The sequence below is a fragment of the Anas platyrhynchos genome, chromosome 11 (genome assembly GCF_047663525.1).
Source record: "Anas platyrhynchos isolate ZD024472 breed Pekin duck chromosome 11, IASCAAS_PekinDuck_T2T, whole genome shotgun sequence".
NCBI lineage: Eukaryota > Metazoa > Chordata > Aves > Anseriformes > Anatidae > Anas > Anas platyrhynchos.
This window is the reverse complement of record NC_092597.1, coordinates 7,596,370-7,619,215: the sequence shown is the minus strand read 5'-3', so window position 1 is coordinate 7,619,215 and position 22,846 is coordinate 7,596,370. Positions and strand designations below refer to the sequence as shown.

Here is a 22,846-nt window from a genome sequence, read left to right as displayed (position 1 = left end):
TGCTCACAGCTTCCCTCAGCAAACAGCCCTGCTCCCTGACAGTGACTTCAGGAAAGGATGGAAAGATCCCTATAAAGGAACAGGGGAACTTATAGAAAACTAAAAAATAATAATAATAATAATCCTGAAAAGTGAGGGGAAAAGTACTAGAAAGCATAAGGAACATCCCCAGACAGCCTCTGTGAATTCCTAGGATGCCTTGTGAGAGTTCCACAAACAGGTAGGAAGAACATAAAAAGTATCAGAAATATTTCTAGAGTGTAGATGGGGAAGCCCTAGAAAGCTGTAGGGAAGTTACTATAAGGTGGGAAACTAATTGCTAGAAAGCAGAAGATGAATTCCTAGAAAGCATTGGGAAAATTCCTGGGAAGCATGGATTTTTTTTTCTGGAATTGCTAGAATGTAGTACGTGTTCCTAGAAAGTTTCAGGAATATTGCTAAACCACAGCAGAGGAACTCCTAGAAAGCACTGGGAAAAAGAGAAATGGGAGTTCTTGAAAATTTCCAGAGGAAGGAATTCCCAGCAAGCTGCAGAAAAAGTCCTCGGAAGCGTCAGAAAATACCTGCATTGGTTAAAGATCCTTTAAAGAAAAAAAAAGTCCATAAAATATAATATTTATACCTTTAAGTGCAATATTTTACTTTGTTTGAAAATTTGCTGCTTCATTCCAGCATAAGACATCTTCCTTTTAATTGTTGTATTGCAAATGTTCTCTCTTTCATCATGAGGAGCTGAGATTTCACAGCCAGCAGCTTGTGATTTCAGATGAAGGAGAAGCAATTGGAACTAATGAACCTCAAGTAAAAAAAAAAAAAAAAAAAAAAAAAAAAGCACAAAACTGCCGTCATGCAGATGTTCTTAATAAATGGAGAACAGGGAAGCAGGAAAAAAAGAACATAGGCTTTAAGCAGGCTCAGTGAGATTGTTTTGCATGACAAGTAACTGGTTCTTAATTACATGAATTCATTAAAAATGCACTGCCACTTCTTCAGTGTATCCAGATACCTCCTGATATTCCATGCAAAACACAGGCCTAGTCTGATTTGAAATAATTTAAGAGGTGCCAAAATGGTAATCACATACAGAGACGTGAAGGGAAAGATGAATCTTCAAAGCAACCCCTGCCTAAACCTGCCTATTTGTGCCCATCAGTATGAAAATTCAGCACCTCTTCTGCCCTCTGAAGTCCTGTTGAATGAAATACGCTTCCCCCTGTCCTTGTGTGGCAGTGTGATCCCACAGCTTGGGGCCCAGCAGCTTTTCTGCCAGGCCCTGCTCTTGCTGGTGACCCTCCGAGTATAAATGTTACCAACTCAGCTTACTTCTGTGGGTGCTTTCCTATTTCCCACCAAGCACTGTGAGGTTTGTGAGGGAAAAGCATGATGTGAATACTCGGTGGCTACCTACAGAGAAAGAAACCTCATTCAGAAATAATTCTGTTCGCATCAGTAGACTGTGCCTGAGCAGGCCCTGCAGGATATGCTAATGCGAACATTTAATATATACATGTTCCTTGGGGAACCTAATAACCAGGTTTTCATACCAATGACTGATGAAGGTACCATAGGGCTTGACCTGGCTAAGGGCGCTTAAAATATTGGCCGTGTTGAATAGTTACAAGCCGCCATATGAATCTCTTGGGGCGTATTCCTTCTAGATAGGAAGTTCCTCATTGTAAATGGTTTCCCTGCTTTAAGGCAACAGACTTTTAATTCAGCCTTTATTGCAAATGCATCTGGTTAATGTTAAATTAAAACACCCCGGGAAATCTGTACTTTTCACTGTATTTGTTATTTATGTAAATCTTTGGACAGCATCCATTGCTCCAAAATCAAGTTAATTAGAAACATAGAAACTCTGCTGGGACTGTGTTCACGCCTGTTTCTCTGTGTCTGAGGTCAAGGTATTTCAAACCTGATACTGAACTTTTATTCTTTGTAATTCTTCTAAGACATTCTCCAGATTTCCAGCCTGTGAAATCTTCAGGTGGTAGGTAAGGGCTCAATCTTTTATGCTAAGCCTGAGGACAAATCCTATTCAGCAAATAATTGTAAGTAAACATTTTAAGTCAGGTTGATGTAAAGTTGAAACTATACCTTGTTCACTTGAGGCTTTGGCCAGATTTTTGAGTAGATTCAGAGGCCAGAATCCACATCGAATGCTGCAGATACTGTGCTGATTTACTTGCCTCTGGCCTGTGGAATGTGATTCTTTGAAGGAACGACAATCCACCATGCAGACCTGCTGCCTCTCTGCGATGTTTCAGTGATGTCTGACACAAGGCTTTGTAGACTGCTCCCGGGTTTTGTAATAGGACAGCTCCCTTTTGCACAGTGTGTATGGTTTTTCCCACTGCAGATATGCAAAGCTTTGACAAAGCATTTCTCTGCTTGGCACTTACATTCAGCATAACGCAGCCCAGCATCTTTGCCCAGAAAGTGGCACAGCAGCATCAGGAAGTAACCATGGCTAGGGATACAGAGCATTTAGAAACTACCACTTGCCTGTGTTTTCTCCGCCTCTGATGAAACGCTTTGGGTGAAATAGCTTATTCTACATTGACATACTTTTGCCAGCTACTTGCATCAATTTGAAGTTTAACAGTTTGCATATTATTTGCCTACATGGTCAGGCAACAAAAGCTCTAATGGATGTGCACGTTAACCAAAGTGATAACCAACTTCCTATGCGATGAGACGGGTAGGTAGCATCATGTTTTGATCAAGTGATATTTGGACAGAACAAGCCGCTGCAAGTGGATTTGGGGGACTGAGCTGCCCCACATGTAACGTCCCGTTCCAATAGCAGAATTGCTTGAGACTCACAGGATTCCCTGAGACAACCAAGACTGAGGTCCTAAGTTAGTGTTTGTATCATAACATTCCTCTTAAATAGGCCATGTGATGGCAGCAAGGAAGGAGGGTTGTTTGATTGCAGGCACTGCCATGGCTGTCTGCAGATGTTAGTTTTCAGGGAAGGAAACTTCCATGGAAATGAGCTAAGCTTGCTGAGAGGGCATTTGCTCTCTGATCCTGGTTGTGATACGGGTGCACAGCTGAGAAGTGTGACATGCCAGAGGACAGTAATTAGGGTTAAGCCTTCAGTTGCTTTATCAAGAATTAGAAATAGTAGCAACAAGCAACAGCATGTTTTTACTTCTTGAACACAAAAGTTACCTCAGGGTAGCCCAGCCCCCAAAGTGGGGCAAAGCAGTGGTGTCAGCATGGTGTTCCACCTTGGCCAATTAACTTCAGCATCAGGTGAAGTTAATGAGCCCCCACTGAAGCCTCATTAATGCGTCTGTATGCCTTCTAGGGCTCCCCCACTGCTATCTTGTATTAGATGCATGAAAGTGTGATCTTTGGAGAACTGCAGCTTCCTAAGGTAACAAATCCTGATCAACTGTTCTAGGACGCAGGAGCCTGTGTCAATTACTCAAAGTCTCTAGCAGAGCTACTTTAGAGGTTTTTTTTTTTTTGTGTGTGTTTGATTTTTCTTTCCTTTCTCCAAATCATACAGTTGTTTCAAATCCTTTTGGTCAACACCTCATCTTCCTTTCTTTGCCTTTTGGTACACCTGGCTGATCAGCTCTAAAAGAGCTGAGAGGAGGTCTCCTGTATTCATCAAACAGTTGCCAAATCTGATGAGGGTATCTGCAATGCTTTGTGTTTCCCTGTATTTGTATGCTCTAAGAGCTTTTCCAAAATACAGGGCAGCTTTTGAGTTCCATTTCATCATAAGTAATCACAATTTGAGTGATCACCGTCTCTCTCCGCTATTCCTGTGGACTTTCACTTTCTGAGGCGTGCATCCTTGTTGTGACTTGCCTACCACAGTATGGGCAGCCCCAAGACTGAAGAGACATCTGTGATTTCTTCTTGGATGTGCTGTCAGATAAAAGGTATGCCTTTTGAAAAATAATCAGCACCTGGACTACTTCATTGTTATTTAAAGACCTGATCCCAGTTTTTGATGAATTTTTCATTTTAAAGGCAGTAGGCTTTTGGTGGCCTAGATTTTAGAGGAATTTGAGAGTAGACTACAGGCTATTTTTTTATTTTTAATGAAATTCAAACTGTGAAAGGAAATACGAATTTTTATCACTTATATCTCAAAACTGAATTGCCAAGATTTTATAATATATGTGCATCTTTTGGTTTTGTGCTCGTGAGGAGCTGAACATTATAATGAAATTACAATCTTGAGAGTATTGGGTATTTTTCCAGATGGGAGAAGATGAATATGGTATTTGAAAGTGTCTTGGAGGAGATCAAGTATGGTTTACATATATATGAGGGAATAAGAAACCTGTGTCAAGATTATTTGCAACATGTTTCACTGAGAATAAATACACCAAGTCACCAAATCTTTATGGATTAATGTTTATTTTAAAAGTATAAATTATTTTCAGAAAGAGTGCTATCTGCTAAGGGTTAGCTGGTAAAGAATGTCTACCTTTGTTTATAATTTTCTAAATATGGATTGTTAATAGAAGTGCAGGCAACTCCTTCAAATAGTGGACAACTCCAAATAGTTTGACCGAAGCACATTATTCCAATGGCCTATTTACTGCTGATAGTGTTGGTTATTATTGTGAAATAAAAACGTTAAATATTGACTATGTATGACATAAGTATTGATGACAACATGTATGGCCAAATCAAAATAATCTAGTGTGAAATGATTGATTACTCACCCGTGAAACATGTGAATCCCTCAGAAAATGCAGTTATCCTGGTAAGTATTGAGACAGAGAAAGGAGATACGTACATTTAGCTGTGCCCCCGGAGAAAACCTGAGCCCAAACTCACTGAATCAGAGGGCTCACTTTCAGGGGGAATCAAGGCCTAAATTAATGCACTGCTTTACTTCCTCTAGCAAGACTGGACCTCATCAATTAATCATGACAGCAGTTCAAAACCGCAACCACCTGACAGGTTCCAAATGAATGGGGAGATTTTTAGGAATTAAAATTCCAATTTATGTTTTGGATTTGGAAATATGCTCAGTCCATTTGGTATGACTCAAGATTTAGAGCATTTTGAAGTATGTTTTCATTTTCTTCTGGGAACTTCAAACAGTGGATAAGTTTATTTTTATACATTTACAGAGTTTAGGGAATTTTGGAGCATGTTTTCATACTCTTATGTGTACTTCATCCCATGAATATGTTTGCTTTCACTCACTGTTATTAAAGCTGAGATGGATTTGTGTGAGCATGATTTGATTTGAGTTTTAAGCCTTTCTCTGAACATTATGCAAAGCAAAAAGAACTTCTGGAACACAAATATGCAGATTGTATTTTAATATTATTTTCAGCTATCCTGGGAACTCATTAATTTCTTGTTATATCTTTGGTCTAAACATAATTTTATATTAAGTAATTAAGCAATGAACTTGCTATCCTGTTTCTCATAATGACGTGCTTATGTATACATAATTCTATATTGGTAAATGCTACTGTGCAAACATTGCTCTGATTAAAATTCATTAGTTGATAAAAGAAATTACAATGACAAGAAATTTGTGGTCCCATAAGATCAAATGTTGTTTTGTAGCATCGCTAGGCAATGTACTAACACTATGCATTTTATGGATCTTTCACTATTTGTCTATCCAATTAGCCTATTTTTGCTTTTATTTGATCTCTCCAAGTTGTTGTCTTTTGCTTGGTCAAAGATATTCAGTTCTTTGTCTCCTGAATTTGCTTTTTGAAACTTCTTGTCCTCGATGATGTACTGTTCACAATTTCTTCTTCAATATTGAGAAGATACAGAGATGATAAATGGAAAAAAATATTAAATTAAGGAAAAGGTTAAACTGTGTGGTTCCCCACCCCATCCCCCCTGTCCCCCCCCCCCCCCCCAAAAAAAAAAAAAAGTGCTGAAAAGAGGAAAAGTCAAAGTTGTTACACTTAAAGTATTCTATTTTTGAAAATTGAATAGGAAAATACTGTTTTCATCCTGGAACTTTCTAATAAATCAGAAAATGTTATTTTAGAGGAAGACCCAGTTTTAACACACATAATCTAGTCGATGCCAAAATTTTAGCATAAATATCATTTTAGCAGTCATGCGTCCATATACTTCTGTCATGCCAACAGCTTGTTTTATACCTGCAAAGCTTCCTTACTATTTTATATCTATTTCTGAGTATGGACACACATATAAACATAACCCAGGGTTCATAATAAAAAAAAAATAATTTTTGAATAAATATCTTGAGGAAAAGAGTTGCGTCTAGGCTTCCAGAACTTGAATCCTAAAATCAGAATGTCTTTGCAATTTGTCTGCAATTATTACACATTGCCTAACCCTCACTGGCGTAGCTACGGCCTGCACCTTTCTCCACCCTGTTGTGGAGAGCTTGTTTTTGCAGTATTCAGTCATTTTAAGAGGTTACTCTGTTTTGTTTTGTTTTGTTTGAGCAAATCCCTCTCTTTAATGTTTTAGCTTCCAACACTGCAACAGGGGAAAAAAATAGGTATCCCTTAGGAAAGTCTCAGACGTTGACTAAGGAGTAAGCTGCTACATCAGATCATTGCTGACATGAGATATTCCAACCTGTTATTTCAATAATAAGCAGTTCCTTTGTAGCTCCAGCAGCTGGCAGCTTGTGCTGTAATGGAAGCACCCCGCTCCCCCTGCAGCCTTTCACATAAAAAGGTAGCTGTTATTTCCTATCTTAAAAAATCCTCCAGAACTGGTGACACATTTTTTTTTAAATAAGTACAACAAATAACCTAAAAATAGAACTGTAGATGGAATGTGAGCTACTTAGGATGGATTAATGTGTTTATTAAAAATCTAGGGATTTGGGATAGTCTTGTGAGATACACATGACCTTTCTATGATACTCCCCAGAGATACTAGTCATACTGTCCGAGAGTAGTATAAAGTCATTCTGCCTCATGCAAAAAAATATAATTTAGGGCACTTGGAGCCTGGTAATGGAATATGGACATAGAAGTCCTGCTCAAAACGTTGTTTCACATATTCCATAGCTGTCAAATACTGCAGTTATTGATATAATTATTGCAAGGGACTTCTCCCTTTGGAAACAAATAAGTTTTGTGCTTTCATTGCTAAATATAAATAATTCATTTCTGCTTTTGATAAATTTGTGCTGAATTTCTCTCTGCGCAAAAAAGGACCAGAATCTGCCTCTGAAACTCTGTGCATGGCATATGGTGATCTCAGTTACTAGAAATGTATCTCGTCATAAAAAGCAGACACCAATCTCAGCATTCATCGGATTATTGCATTATTAGCAGTCTCAGCAGAGAGGTCAAGGATTGCAGAAATGGTGTAGGGGAAGCTATCTTCCCCTACAATAAAAGCCACTGAGTTCATGGTTGAGGCCTGTTGCAGAGCAGCATGGAGAAGGTGCACTTCATATTATCGTCTCCAGTACTACAGGGACTCACCGTTGTGCTTGGCATCATACAAACACCTAACAAAAAAAGTCTGTGCCTAGACCTTAAGGTCTAATAATCGTCTTCCATCTGGGCAGAGAGGATCTAAGTGCTCTAAATCTGGCATCTCCTATCTGCCTCACATTTGTTTGCTTTGTTTCAGACTTACACTGCTGCTGACTACAGAAGCCACCTCTGTAAAAACAGTGGAATCAACTGATCTTGCTCTTACAAATTAATTCTTAACAAGCTGTTAACATTTGAAAAATGTTCAAATTAAGACAATCAAATAAGCAAACAGCTTAATAAAGTCAGATATGGTCCGTGTATTTCAAGACTCAGGCAGCTAAATAATATTTTTTAAAAAAATATTGTGATCTTGACATACTCACACACTTACTGTGTATATTTTACATCAAGATAATATATGTCTGCAGCACTTAGATCACTGTGTCACAGTCTTCAAAAATTATATAGTAAATAATGGTAAGAAAGAGCTTCCTATACAAATAAAACTCGTTTTAAATATAACCTTTTTTTTTTTTTTTTTTTTTTTTTTTTAAATCCACCGGTGAGTATAGGACTGGTTATTAAAGTTTAGAAGAGCTGTGGCTTTTGATACACAACTGGCAAAGTATTCCAGGTGCTGTTGCAGTGCTGATGTTCTGAAAAAGAATGGGCTCTTCAAAGTGTGGCCTTCTGCCAGGAGCTGCTCTTTGCTGGGTAAATGCTTATGGCAGCAGCCTCAGCAACTTCCATTCACCTCGGCCCTGCATTTGGAACTTGCCTTGGTCAAAGGTGCTCAGCAGAGGAATCATGTTCCTGAAGTACCTCCTTATGCATCGCTGCTGTCATCAGCAATGTTATATTTGCTATAACAGATTTTTTTTTCTGCCTCAGCTTTTATGTGACCCTTATTGCAGAACAACTGGACACTGCAAGCCTCTTAGGTGGGCCGGCCATCCTCTTCCTTTCCCAGCAGTGAAGCTGAGGTACCATTATGGCCTTTATGTTAGGCTTGTTTGCTTCTGTTAAAGCTGTCCTACCGAATATAGGGCTGTTCTGGCAGGGAAAATCTTCCCCAAACCACTGAAGCAGTAGGAAGGCTTGTGAGATCAAGCCTTCGGGGTCTTTCTTAACAGAGCAGCTGCAGTTTTCCAGAAGCCCAGTGCATAATGGGTTGCTCGTCTGTGGTTAGACACCATGTGCATGGAATCACCAAAGCTGCTTTATTATCAGACACAAAAAAAAAAAAAAAAAGAGAAAAAAAAAAGACTGTATTTGTCTTTATTACAAACAATAAATAGAAATTTAAAAATAAAAAATAAATCAGAAGATCTGGAACTTCAACACATCTAGAAGCACCAAGAAAAGTGATGACAGAAACAAAAATCTATAACGAGAGGCTGAGATGTTACAAAGCCATTAAGGAAAAAATAAGTTTTTAAAACAAAGAAAACTGTAAAGCAAAAAATACTTAAGTATTTTTGAGCATGGTTATTTTGGTGATGATAATGTTTAAACGCTTTCAAAAAGGCTTAGATCATAGGACTTCTCTTACAACTTTTCTATAAACTGTCCTCCTTGGGGATGGAGTAAAGTTTCTATATCTGAAGATACATTTTTTCACAATGGCTGTGCCCCAAAATTTACTTTTTATAATTTATATGGGATATATGTTTGTCTCTAGCTTTCCATTTCCTAGTGAAAATACCTGAAATAAGATGTACAAATAAGAACTGTGCTGGCTTTAAACACTTTCAATGCAGCACCTGGAACACAAGCTGGTTCTTACTGATTTATGCATCCTGTCCTGTGGCAGAGACTGCACTCAGAGTGTAGCTAACTCCAGTTTCTCAGAGTCCATCCTCTATACCAAATAACAATCCACCAACACCTGTGTAGGTCTCTTGTTCTAGGGACTACCCTGGGGGACGTCCAGACCTACGTACTTTTGATGTTCCTTAGGGAGATGATACTGCCCTGCCAGGTTGCTGTACGCAACATGGCTGATCAAAGGGAGGGAAAAAGAGTGTCACTGAAAAGAGTGTCACTGCTGGATGAGTTGCTGAAAGCCCAATGTACGTTTGGAAATTGCATGGAACTGTCTGCATTTTGAAATATGCCTGAAATCCCTCCTCCCCATTTTTTTTTTCATTCTTCTTCATGGAAACAGAACATTGTGGGTAAGGGCTGATGCTCAAGGGGTACAAAAGACTGGTGGCACACAGTTGAGACAGGAGCCATTGAGAGAGAACAAGAGGCCTGCTGCCAGTTGTATTAATAAAAAACAGATTAAAGACTTGGAGGAAGAAGAAAAGGATACAGCTCTACTTGCAGGCAGGATAACTATTTTAGGTAGATTTTTGTCCTTTGTTTTAAAGCTGTACTGTTTAGTTTCTTATGTGCTATAATTTCAAGGAACCACCTGCAATAGCAAATGAGGTTTATACTGGCTTCCAGCGTCCCCTACCTTTTAGCATTGTCTTGTGACAGAGCAGATTGAAATGTCTGTGTTCACATCCTTATTTTGTTCAGCCATAATATTTTCATTTCTGTTTTCTTGGATTGGAAGCTTTAGAAGTGCTAGTGGTGTTTGCATATGCATTTATAAATGGCCCGTGTCTTTGAAGTATTCTTCTGTGAGCAGCCTGGAGGTGTGAAGACTTTGCTTCTGAGTCAAGGTTTGTGTCTGTCATTCTTGAAGACTTGCAAGAGCAGCCCTTGCACTTGCTTTATCCCCTGGGATTACGTGGCAGTCTGGCACCTGGATTCACATCTCCTCGTTTACTTGTGTTTGATAGCTGTTCTTCAGTGCCTGTATCTTCAAAAACCTGTGTTGTTTCTATCGCCTGAAAAACATAAAACCACTGGGGATTTACACATACATGAGATGAAATGCTGCACTGTAGCCAAACGGGCTTTCTTCCTTAGATGTCAGAATGGTTATGTAAAAGAAGTTTTCTGCAGTGTATAGGCATCAGTTGCCAATATTTTGAACATCTGAAACAGCAGCACTCAAAATGCTATCATCTGCCTGATGGAAATGAAGATAGAGCAATCTTGGGTTTGGTACTGTGCAGTTCTAATGCAGAGAGCCTTACTGCCTCTTTTGAGGGGTTGGAGCAGAGTTCACAGAGCTGGAAATTAATTCAGGGAAGTTACTATTTCCCTCTCTCCCACTGAGATTTGTTTTTTGTTTGTTTGTGTTTTTGTTGTTCTTGTTGTTGTTGATGTTTTTTCACTAACCTGAAAATGTTCAAATACATTTTGCTTCTTTACTATGGAAAACAACATGGTTACAGTTCAGTCCTTTTCTCAAATATCATATTTCTGAAGTCCATTTAATAGGTATTGATGAAACACCCGACCCTAATTTAGTAGTGTTTGCTGCCAACCACATGCTGCTTCTTTGGCTTTATGTTTGTTATTCGATGCCTCGGTCATGCTATGGAAAGTGTTGCATCTGTTCTGTTTTGGTTGATACTGGTCAGTTCCTTCCATTTCAATGCTGACTTCCCAAATCTTAATATATTCCTTGCTTTGTTGCTTGTTCATTCAGAACTCTGTTAACATGTGGAAGGCAGGCAAGGTTTCATGAGAAGAGTCAAGCACTGAAAGAGAGTACTGTTATTTCCAAGGATACGGAAAATATTCTTCACCTGTTAGGCTATTATGTGTCAAATGCTGAGAAAATAATACTATTAATGAGTCCAAACTGGTCCTTCTGATAATACTGAGAATGTCTGAATTTCTGTTCAATTTCTATTCAAGATAGACTCAAGTTTTCTGATAGGTGAACAAAGAGACAATCTTCTGATCTTCATACTGTGGTTGCCTCTTTCCTTTGGTGTTCCCCAGTAAAATCTTCAGTATTTCCCAAAGTAACCAGGCTTTACAAGCCTTTTGGATGATCTTTCCCCAAAAGGGCTTGCTTTGTTTCACCAGCTTTTGAACTTCTATTTCTCCTTTATTATCCCTTTATTGGTTGGTGTAGTGCCTAACTGAATCCTCCCTCTTGATTTCTGGATGGTTGGAGCAATGTTTGTAAAGCTCGATTTCCAACAATTTAAAGCAGGGTGCTCAGCCCCTAGGCAGGTCAGAGGGACAGCACTAATCTGTCCTCCCATCATGGGAAAGGAGCTAGCTGGGTCATCTGGCTGGAAGGTTTAAGGGGATGGCTTAAGGTGCTGTAATATTCATATTCCCTCTCTTAGTAACATCCTTTGAAGGAAGCTGGGGTTCAGAAAAGAGAGAAAAAATGAAATACATGTCTAGCTTTATACCACATGGATTTCTTTACTATTTGATTTAAATATATAAAGAAACACCAATGGCTATTTATCTACTACCTCTCCTCTGATGCTATGCTCTAAGAGTGTGCAAATAAGCAGAAATACACTCACAGTGCAGTAAGTGTAAATTTTTATAACAAGATGCAGGTGCAAACTAGAAGATAAAAAAAAAATAAAATCCAAACTTTTAACTGCTTTGCAGAGAATATTTATTTCCTGGATGATCTTGTACAATTTTTAAAGCCTTCCTCTTTCAAAGTGCTCTTAAAAATAGCGCGTTTGAAACAAATGATCTATTATGCAATAACAATTGTGCTAAACAGAAAAAGAGCAGCTGTTACTGGAAGTTGCACTTAATTGTTGTATTTTCCAGCATAAGGTTGCTTGGTGGGAACAGTGTGGGGGAAAAATGCAAGCAATTGCCAAAAACCAAGCACGTGAGGTGAAACTTGAATTTGCTCTCATGAGAACTTTCTAAGATTCGTAAGTGGCTGAGAGAAGCATGCTGGATTTAAATCTCTGGAGATTACTGTATAGAGAGAGAGCAGAGCAGGCAGTGTTGGCCAGAAAAAGAGAGGAGAATGTAGAAAATCAGAAGGACTGTTAGGAAGGTAAGAGCCATCAGGATGGACGGAGGATAAAATGCCTGTTGCCACTTCATTTTTTTTTCTTTTGTGGCTTCCTGAATAAATTTGAAGCTCCTTAATTGTTCTCTCTCCTTTCATCCCCACAGAACGGTTTTATTTTTATTATTATGTTATTTTTAAATGAAAGGAGCAAAGCACACCTCTGTAACAAATATTAATCTTTGCGGAGTAGAAATCAGATAAATTAACGTGGGACATTTTGTAAGCACTGTAGGCGAAATTTTGGTGTGATATATGCGTGCCTTAAAAGCAGTCTCCGAAGTAGGACTTAAGCAAAATAGCCCCCTAGGCTCTGGCTGTTGTCAGACCGCTGGGAAAGCCGTGGCAGAGGGCACCCCCAGGCAGGAGTAGGAGAAGGTCCAGAGGCAAGGGCTTGCATGGGTGCCTCCTGGCCCAGCGGTGGCCGTTACTCACTCGTGAGCATTTCTGTGCTTTGGCACTGCTCTGACCCACAAAATCTGCCGCAGGGGGTCCGTGCTCTGGGAACGCAGCTTGTTAGTCAATGTGTTCTTGCAGCATGAGGCTGTAAAACATTGTGGGTTGTAACAGGCAGCTATTTATTTCTTAATATGTCCTTAGATGCCAGAGGGGAGATTATTTATTTATTTATTTATTTGGTTACAAAAATAAAAATAGTACTGGAATGTATTTATTAGGGAATGACTGTATTTATTTTGAACAACAACACATTCATCCAAATCCACAGTCAAAACTACAAGAAAGTACAGTTTCCACAATGCTCCAAGCTTGATTCTCCAAACACCTATATTGCCCCCATTGTGAATAATTCCACTGGCTTCTGTGAAAAAGCATGCAGTAGCCAACCTTTCACCCAGTGCTATTTGCAGGATCACTCTCCACATTACTTCAGGACTAAGTTTAGCTCCAGAGAACAAACACGTTGCCCAAAAAAGAACAAATGCAAACTGAAAATTGAGCAATGCTCTGAAAATGATTTTTTTCAACATTAGTATGATCAAGTTTGATTACTATTAATTCATTAACCACCATATATTACAGCTGGAAAATCTGTTTCTTGTTGCCAACTGTGTTACATTGATTCAGTATGAGTGCGACCACTGAATATCAGTTGATATTAGAAAATTGCACAGTTTATGCAAATTAACAATCATTTTTTTCTTTGCACAAAACCGATCTTGATGTCTGCAAAAGCTTAGAGTATGAGATGATAATTGTTCCCATTTTATAATGGAGATACTGGTCATGGCTCCATAGTTAAGACTCAGCTGAGTTTCGTCCCTGAAGCAGGAATTCATCCGTGTTGCTAAAAATGAAAATCACCACCTCTGAGGTAGATCTGTAACACCTTCTTCCTGAATAAAATTCTGGCCTTTGTGAAGGCAAGATGAACTGCAGTATTGGTACCATGCATTTTCAAAGAATTTTTGAACATATGTGATGATAAATTAAAGTTTTAAAATGAGTTCTTTAAGCAAACACAATTGACAACAACTTGATCGGAGCATATATTTGATACTGCTGTGCTGTCATACCAATGTGTCACCACTTACGACTGGCATGTTGATCATTTTAGACAAGTAGATGTAATTTATACAGTAATTTGCAGCATAGGAATGCCTAAGTAGGAGAAACAAGATTTAATGTTGATTTACAGGCAGAACCTGTTCTAATCAGAAGGACTTTGAGAAAACGTAGACCTTATATACCTCGGCCAACAGCCACACAGCAAGTGTGGGCTGGTCACTCGGTATGTCGTATAACCAAACCGTCCCTTTCTCGTTCCTGACCTGTACTGTGCTTTTCCCTGTGTTTTCCACGGTGCATTAAAGGAAGCAATACGGTGAGGCATGTGAAGCCTACTTACTGCAAAATTCTCACACAGTAAACGATAAAACCTGCCTCTACCATTTTGGATAAAAAACAACGTCGGCAGTTTCTTCTGGTTAATTGGCTCTTTGTCTCTTTGTATTTTCATGCACAGATATTTCATGTTAGGTGTTGGCATTAGTGGAAGAGCAAGGGCCTTTCAGATCCAGGGCAGCCTCTGGCCGTTCCTACCTTCATAAACTCTGCTCAGACACAGGTGGCTGGCAGTCACCTAGGGCAGCTACCGTCAGACACCACCAACACGAGTGCCCTCTGCAATGGGGAGTAAAAGGAGTTTCAGTCTGCAACAGAACTGGTCGGAATCGCTTTTACTCACCAATGGTTTTATGTAGTGCAGTGTATAGAGGAGAGATGAACCTGCTTGTCTGTGCTGTCAATATAAAGCCTACAGTTATGAATAACTGCAACATTGAATTGATTCTCTGGTGTGATCTCCTCAGATAAATAGAGAACTGATTCTGTGGACCTTTCTCTTTTGTTATCGTGGTTCTCCGAATAATCCTACCTTTTCATATTCAGCTGCATTATATAGCTATATAAATTTTTAACCCATGTCAGAGAAAGGGTAAATCAAATCAGCGTTTTGCACAAGGTTGGTACAGTGTCTGGGAAACCTAAATTCATTACAGTTCTGCAAGTTTTCTTCAAAAACACCATTAAAATGGGAATTATACTCCCTGAAGAATACAGCATCATCTGGCTTAGAGCTGCAGCAAGCAAAGCTTTGCCTGAGCTGCTAATTCTATCCCTCTGCTGCCATGAATTCAGTGTGGCACACCAGGGAGCGTGATAAAGACACAGAGTGGCACAGGCGTGACCTGCCCAAACGCTACAGCTGATTCTGACAATGATATTCTTCCAAATCACTTCTGTGGATACCTCACTGAAGTGCACAGGCTGTTACTGGCAACACAAAGGGTTCCTTCCTTCAGGAGTGAGATCAGAAAACTGTGTGGAATTCTAGGGAGCAGAGCTGTAGGAATCCAAAGGGAATAGGACCCTAAAATGAGTGCATTGAAGAGTTACCTTGAAGTTTTGCCTTGAAAATAGCTCAGGAGCATAATTGACTAGGATGTCTATTTATTCATGATCACCACCACCAACCACGCACATGTATATATGTATGTATGTATATTAGAAATGAACTTTGAATTTATTGGATGCATTCAATTCACAATGCTTAAGCAGAAATAATTTCATATTTCAAAGTTGAAGCTTGACCACAGTCCTGAAATAGCATCAGCTAAGTATTTAGGAAGCAGCATATGCCCAACTACTTCCGTCTAGCCAGAGAGAACCCATGCTTCAGAAATATAATGTGGAGCTGACGCTTGACGAGGAATTCAGATCTAGGAGTAGGTTTGAGACCAGTTTCTAATTTTAATTACTGCTACCTAAATAAAAATTATTCCCAGTAAGCAGATGAAATCCCCCCACATAGATCATCAGCAGCAGAGGGCCTCTTAAAAGCTTGTACAGACACAGTCCATGTGCTAACTTATGCACAGCACAAGCCTCTGTTGCTGGCCCATCTCCACAGGAATGGAACTTAGAAAGCACAGCAGGAGAGACTCAGACTAATATTCTAGGTTAGGTTTTTAATATTGGATAACAAAAAGGTCAAGTAAATTGTTTTAAAATAACTGGATGTTATTGCCATGAAGAGCCTGTGCAGAAGTACAGCTTTATCTTTTTGGTGTTGAACTTGTAACACTTTTTTTTTTTTATCTTTCATGTTCATATTTTGAATTACTAAACCTCATCACTGATGAGCTAACTCCTTACTGTTCAACCAGTAGCTGCATAAAGATTTAGTAAAACTACTTCGACTGATGTTTAGGCAATTCAGGTATGGCTTTTTTTTTTATTTTATTTTCAGACAAGGCATTCTTAAATAATGGCTACAAGAAGTGAGATGTGCTCTTAATTCATTAATTCAGCACTGAACCAATTAACTACCTTTGCATGCAGTTTCATAACAATCTCATCTATTTTCAGTTAATTAGGCAGCATGATTAAGATCATCTGTGTTGAATTAACAGGTCAGTGTATCATCTCACTACAATTTCATCTAGGAGATAACTGGATCTGAAATCTGTATGAAAGAAACAACAATTTATTCCTCCCTTCATAATTTAATTCTCTAATTTGAATGTGATCGGCCCTATGTTTCATGAAAAGAAGTCAGTTTGTACCTTGTTTTCTAGACAAATTTTCTGTTTTGAAATGTGAATATCTAATTGAGGCATATGGGTTTTATAAAATGGTCCAAACAATCATTTGCATAGAAAAATGATACAACATAACAAGAAAGAAAATTCTTCATTTCTTACTACATGTTTGTCAATTCATATTTATCGTATACATCATTTTCTTCTCCTGGATGAGTGTCTGAGTGATGAATTTCAATAAAAATGATATAGGTAATAGCTCCAAGTACTCCTCCCAGCATAGGTGCAACTATAGGGACCCACCACCAATTATTTCCAGCCCTGTAAGAAATAAACAAGAATTATCATTATCCATTACTCTAGTTAGTGCCCTACATTTTATTTGGCAATGAAGAAATATGTCATAGACCTTTCTGTTTTGTCTCAAATGTCTTTAAACGTGTGACGTCCCTGTCAGTCCTGCCCATATTGTGAATGAAACACTAAGTAATAACAACCAGGGGCACAGGTCTAAGTACTGTACGTGCACCTTAGAAAATAAGGCCTCTTTACTGCATGGCTGTTTGGGGGACAGGTGCTAATTTCTCCCTTGTGGAAAACAGACTTCATTGACTTGCAATGAAATGAACTGGGATATATTTATTGCACAGCAATCCTGAATGATGCTATTGCCAGATGCTCATGAATGGGTTTTCAGAAGTGATTAATGCAATGCATGTTGCAGTAATGGGTTATCTCATCTGCATGGAGATCTGCACGTTCAGGCCTGCAATAGTATGTGTGGTGTTCCTCTTGGCAACCTATAATAGATTACACTTGATTCCAATGTGTTTGCCTTGAGGAATGTAATAAAATGCACAGACTGTAAAGTACTTGAAAAAATACTTGAATGGTCAAGATTCAAATTTCATGATGTAGTGTCTTCTCTCTGTGTTTAAAATGTGGGGTCATTCGGTAAGAGGTAAACAAGCATTCACAAGTTTTATACACCTACAAATTGACTTTTCATAAAACTGCTGTGCTCAGTTAAAAAGTCCAGCAGAATAATATTGGTTCCAATGAAATGTTTAAATTCACTTTGCACAATTGATAAGATTTATTTTAGAATGTGTAGAACCATTCTATGATTTAGAAACACTTTTTAAGAAAGAAGTCCACCATTAAAAGGTATAAAATCAATACATAACAGCCTCTTTCAACAAGCACAAGTCTCCTGCATAATTGCTCTCCCTTTCCTGGAGGCTGTCATTCAGACAGTAACTTGCTGAGTAGTGCTTTTGGAGCACAGGCTTTCTTAACTGTACTGCTGCATGGAGGTGTTTTGACTCAAAAGCATGCTGTATTAATTCAACGTCAGCCTGCAGTGAAAACCCAGCCACCTCAATTTCATGCACATTGAAAATGGAGAAGTGACTTTTTTTTTCCTCCCAGAAATACCAAGGCACAAATTCATCTGTGAGAGGAACTCTACGGGAAGCTGCCAGGGAAATCTTGAAGCTGTACGGATAATTATTCAGCACTCCGTTGTGTAGATTTGTGCAGGAGTAAATGTGCTTGTTGCAATCCAAGAACAGAGCAGTGCTTATCTCACGGTGCTACTGATGGTATTATTATTCCTTGCGTAAAAATGCCTTGTGTGCGTTTATGTGTGCGTATTTAGCCTTTAGAATTACTTAAATTTTGCCCTGCGGGTATAATGTAACTCGTGATGTTGTTCTACTGAGTTTACAGATCTGTTTGGTGCTTAGTCATGACTGTTTGCCGAGCCCCTGAGTTTCTGGAACAAGCATGGACAAAGGTCTTGCCGAATTAACCAGCGCAACACGCTGCACATCAGCTACCTGCGTATAATCCCTGTGTATGCGTGTACGTGTGGGCGTGTAATGAAGGTGTTTCTCAGCAGGTTTCTCTCTGTGCTTGTGCCACGGCCCGACTTGTGCCGTGCTGGCTCCTGCCTGACCTGCGGACCCCGGCCTAGGCTTGCAGCAGCTGCTCCCAGCTGCGCTTCAGCCATCCTCTGCTAAGGCGGCGGCCGCAAAGCCTTTGCAGAGCGCGATGCCAAAACTGCAGCGAGATGGGGGCACGGCTGAGCTACGAGTTTCCGCGACCCTCAGCCCTCCTTCACTGCAAACAGGCGCAGGAGCTCCCCGCGGCCGGCACGGGGAGCAGCGAGCGGCGCTCCCTGGCGCAGCGGCGCCGGCCGCGAGGTGTCAGCGTTCCCGCGCCCCGCCGCCTCACGGGGCCCGGCCGCGCTGCCGCCTCCCTCAGCGGCCGCGGCTTCGCACCCACCGCCACGGCGGCTCCCTCGCGACAGTCGAGGCTGCGCTAACCACAAGTGGGGGTTTTCTGAGCGTATTCAAGTGTTAGGTTAAGGAAGGCCGCTGTCTTCGTGGTCACGGGGCAAGTCACTAGAAACGTCCCCAAAGCCGGCCGTTGCCTCCCATGACAGGGACTCCTCAGGTGCTCCTGAGGCGGCCCGCTGTGCTGAGCTCTGCAGGCACCATGCAGATACCCGCACCCAGCCAGGTGCAGCTGGCCAGAACAGCTTCCTGGGAGCCTCTAACCAAAACTAGGCTGGTCCCACTGCCTAGGGAAACCACGCCACAGCCTGTGTCACAACCCGGGAGCAGGTCTTGGGGAAACTGCGCCTTCAGGTGCGTGCCAGTAACAGCAACGCTTACAGACCCCACCTCAGCTGCCTCTCAAAGCCCTGGACAACACCATAGTCCAGTGGGAGAACTCCCTCCGGTGTACTCACAGCTCTCTGCCAGATAAAAGGTAGAATTTACTGGTCTGGTAAGCATGAAGAAGGGTAAAGTGGGCTTTCCTTGTGAGCACTGATTATCTCAATGTATGGAGCACAGCGTCAGAGAGTCTCAGCCTTCTCTAACCTAGTCCAAAGGGCTGCTTTCATGGTGGTCCCTGGCTGCTCTGTACACACCACTGAGCACTCACTGACCTGGACAGAGTGTGACTCAGTCACCCCGTGAAATGCTTCCAGGCAGAGTTTAATGTCTCTTCAGTACTTCCTATTGCTCAGTTTGTGCAACACTTCCCTCATGCCTGAGAAGAGGCTTCATGCTTAGGTCTCAGTTCCTGCCTTTTACCAAAGAGCTTAAACACCTGTCTCAAGGCTGTGAATCCTGGTTAGGCCAAGACATCCAAGGTTTATTTACCAACTTTGGCTGTATCACTTAAGTCCCCTGTACATATGTGATGCCGGCAGAGCACAGGGAGGCTCAGGATCCCAGCTACGATTGTACAGACTTCTCATGTGGCCTGTAGCTGATCCAAGGCTTCCAGGCACCTAACAAAGCTCGAGTTCTTCCTAAGTCCCATACGGGTTTGCTCTGTAAATGGATGAGAAAATATTCATGTTGTACCACCCCCTTGAACTTAGTTATAGCTGTAGGATTCTATCTGAAGGTAGAGAGGAAAACTTCTTCCTCAATTTATACTTCCCTGAGACTGCAGGAAGTTTGTTCTGGCCGTGACCAGAGATACCATATCTCGCTTATGTTCCCATCTTTAGATTTTTTAGTATGGTTTTTACAGTGGGAATACATTTCTGCCTTGCATATAAATCCTAAAACTAATTTAGGAAAGAGCCCATGTTGGTACAGATGTAGACTTTCCTTGTAATTTCTTAAGTATCGTAAATTGTAATGTCATATGATGTTACTTTTGGAGAGGAGTGCAGTTCACAGGTATTTTGTGACTAGATCACAGTACAATCAGGCTTTCAAACTTTTCAGCAATGTAATATCAAACTTCATAATACGTTACAGATTCTAACACGTAATGCTATAGTTAATATTATAGTAAACAACTAATAAGAGGTATTGGATGCTAGGTCTGGGATATCACTCTGCAGGCTGCCATTCTAAGAAGCGCAGTCCAATGGCACAGTGGTCAGAGCTGCTGAGGAGGAAAAGTTCAGAGGTAACTGGGCTAGAGAGCAGACTTCAGCCTTGGGCTCACAAAAGCTGTGTTATATCCCAGCCTTGGAGCTGGCCCGTGGCATGACTTTGTGCCTGTTTCCTCTGTTCGCTGTGTTTTGCTCTTTTGTATGAGAAAAGCCTTGCTACTGTACTCCTCTACCAAGGCACTTGATTTGTGTAGATGGAAGTCATACTACATAAATACAGATTATTTGTACTTAGTGATGTAGCTAAAATGAAATCTCTATTAGCTAGGGTTCTGTAGCAATCTACAGTACTTCTGGGGCTTCCTACTTGTAAATAACCGGAAAAACAAAGCATACAAAAATAAACCAGAAGATTCAACTACTGATGACAGATTACTCTCACTTAGACTTCCTGGAGTGGCTTTTACACTGGATATGTGTAAACTGTGGATTTGATGTTCAACTAATTAGCTATGTGTTTGGCCAGCCAAGAGCGTGTGTGTGGCTGTGCACACATGCACAGGGATTTGAGAGTGTGCTCTGAAACATGGGGAAATGAAGGGAGCTTTCTTTCATTTACTCCTTCATTCCCAGCCAGGAAGTCAGGCTTTTAGGTTGTTGTATATTTCTGCAATAAGTCAGTAGTAATAACAGATTAAATCAGTCTGATACATCTATGTTTTTATAGCATACAGTATATGTTCCCACCTAACTCTCTCATGATTTTTTTTCCCCAAAAGCTGCAGTAGAAGAGAAGAAAGCACTTATTTTATATTTTCAGTGACCTCTAAGAATTTCTAATATTTTGGGAAGGGTCTGCTTGAAGCAATGATTGATATTAGAGATAATGTGTGTTTGATTTGCCCTAGAAGCAGGAAATCCTTTTTAAAGCCCAGTACCTAGAGCATGTCTGACAAAGTGCATGAGTAGTTTCTGGTATGCAAGGAATTACCTATATGTATATAAAGGATGACTTGGTACCATGTTGGATCAGGATCCTACTTTCCTAGGAAGCAATTTGAGCCAAAAGCATTTCACTTCATATCCAGGCTTACTTACGTGAATACTTCCATTCCCCATCCTGCAATGGCTGTGAAGAGCCTTGGGCCGAGGTCCCTGGCTGGGTTCATGGCACAGCCACTGTTCATTCCCAGGGAGCAAGTAAGAACTATTATAAGAAGTCCAACTGCAATTGGCTCCAGGCCCTTTGGCACTCTGTTATTTCTGGGGTCAAAAATAGCAAATATAGCCAGAAGAAGAACAGCTGTTGACATCACCTGGCCAATGCAAAGAAAAGAATATTGAATAAATATGTGCAGGTTGCTTCTAATAATGAAAAGAAGAGCTACAACATCTCTATGGATTGTGGTGGCTTAAAGCTGGTATTTAGATCTATCCCACTATACAAAGTATCACAGTTTGAACCCCAGCGTCTCTCTAGTTCATAGTAAGGAGGAATTTAGATATATGTGATGAAAGAAAAGAACAAGAAATGTGCTGAGTACACAGCAAAAACTCTGCAACAACCTGGTGTGGAAAAAATAGAGGATTTAAAAGGTATTTCCTGTGTGAGGTCTAATGCTTTGTTTCCACATCTTTTTTTCTGTTCCGTTCAACAGTTTTTGTTTTGTTTTGTTTTTTTTGTAGTTCTGCTCTGCCACTACACTGATAAAAAAGTGCTTTATGTGACAGTAGCTTATTCTAATAAATTACCAGACTAAATATGCACCTCTTTATCCAGACACTTCACAGCACAGGGGAAAAAAGTGAAGTCCACAACCTCCAAACTGAACAGCTAAAAACTTACCCAAATCACCTGAATTAAGGTTGCATGTGTAACTGTAACATGATCTCATGATCTCTCTATTGCATATACTAATTGAGCTGGTGAAAGAAATTTTCTTGGAATGACTTTCTGATGGAAGTGCTGCTCTGCTTAAATCAAATGTTTTGTAAATGCTGATTTTGCTAATAATTAACTTTATGGAGAAACAGAAAGAAGTTTCAGCAATGTCAAAACATACAATTTTTACATTGATTTTAAAGTGACAAGTTTGGGCTTTCTTTTGATTTTTTTTTTTTGTTTGATTTGTTTTCTTTTTTACTTCATGTGGTTTTGATTTTAAAATATCCATTGGCAAAAGGATCTTATTGGAAAGAAAAATCTGCTGCCTGCTCCAAAACAAAATTCAGAAATTGTCACAAAAAGTCACAACAAAGGTGTTAAGGTTTGTTTTTGATTGTTTTTGTTCAGATTTCACAATTGTCTTGCCCTTTACACGTGGAATTTCTGTGCTCTAGCAATCCCTAGTTTTTCATAGCTCAGTTGCACAGTATTTGTTTCATGTATGCCTGAACAGGTAAATTGGTGAGAAGTAGTGAGGAGATATGAAACTGCATTTTTCACTATTGGGTAAGTGGGACTAGAAGATACAGATGGAAGTGAAGTAGAGAATTTTGGAGATTCTCTCAGTAATTTGAAAGAATAACAAATATCACAAACCTATTTGCAAAGAGAAGGTTGGAGAGGAGGTTTATGGTA

General features: G+C 40.0%; 1 protein-coding gene and 1 long non-coding RNA gene across 4 annotated transcripts in view; one reads left to right on the top strand and one right to left on the bottom strand.

Annotated features, from left to right (window-relative positions):
• The first annotated feature begins 3,135 nt into the window (after positions 1–3,135).
• LOC106014682 (uncharacterized) lies at positions 3,136–5,826 on the top strand. Of its 2 annotated transcripts, none has more exons than XR_011812146.1 (3): positions 3,136–3,385; positions 3,521–3,902; positions 4,880–5,826. It is a non-coding gene; the product is annotated as an uncharacterized lncRNA (long non-coding RNA). The 2 variants fall into 2 exon arrangements; XR_001186196.5 differs by having other exon boundaries at positions 3,152–3,385; positions 3,713–3,902.
• A 7,175-nt stretch (positions 5,827–13,001) lies between these two features.
• Positions 13,002–22,846, bottom strand: part of AQP9 (aquaporin 9) — a 28,873-nt gene continuing 19,028 nt past the window's right edge. For both annotated transcript variants that reach the window (XM_038184880.2, XM_038184879.2), the window contains 2 exons: positions 21,364–21,581; positions 13,002–16,718 (listed from right to left, as the gene is read on the bottom strand). In XM_038184880.2, coding sequence (XP_038040808.1) covers positions 16,559–16,718; positions 21,364–21,581 — 378 coding nt within the window. In that variant the 3' untranslated portion in view covers positions 13,002–16,558. The remainder of the gene's footprint in view (positions 16,719–21,363; positions 21,582–22,846) is intronic.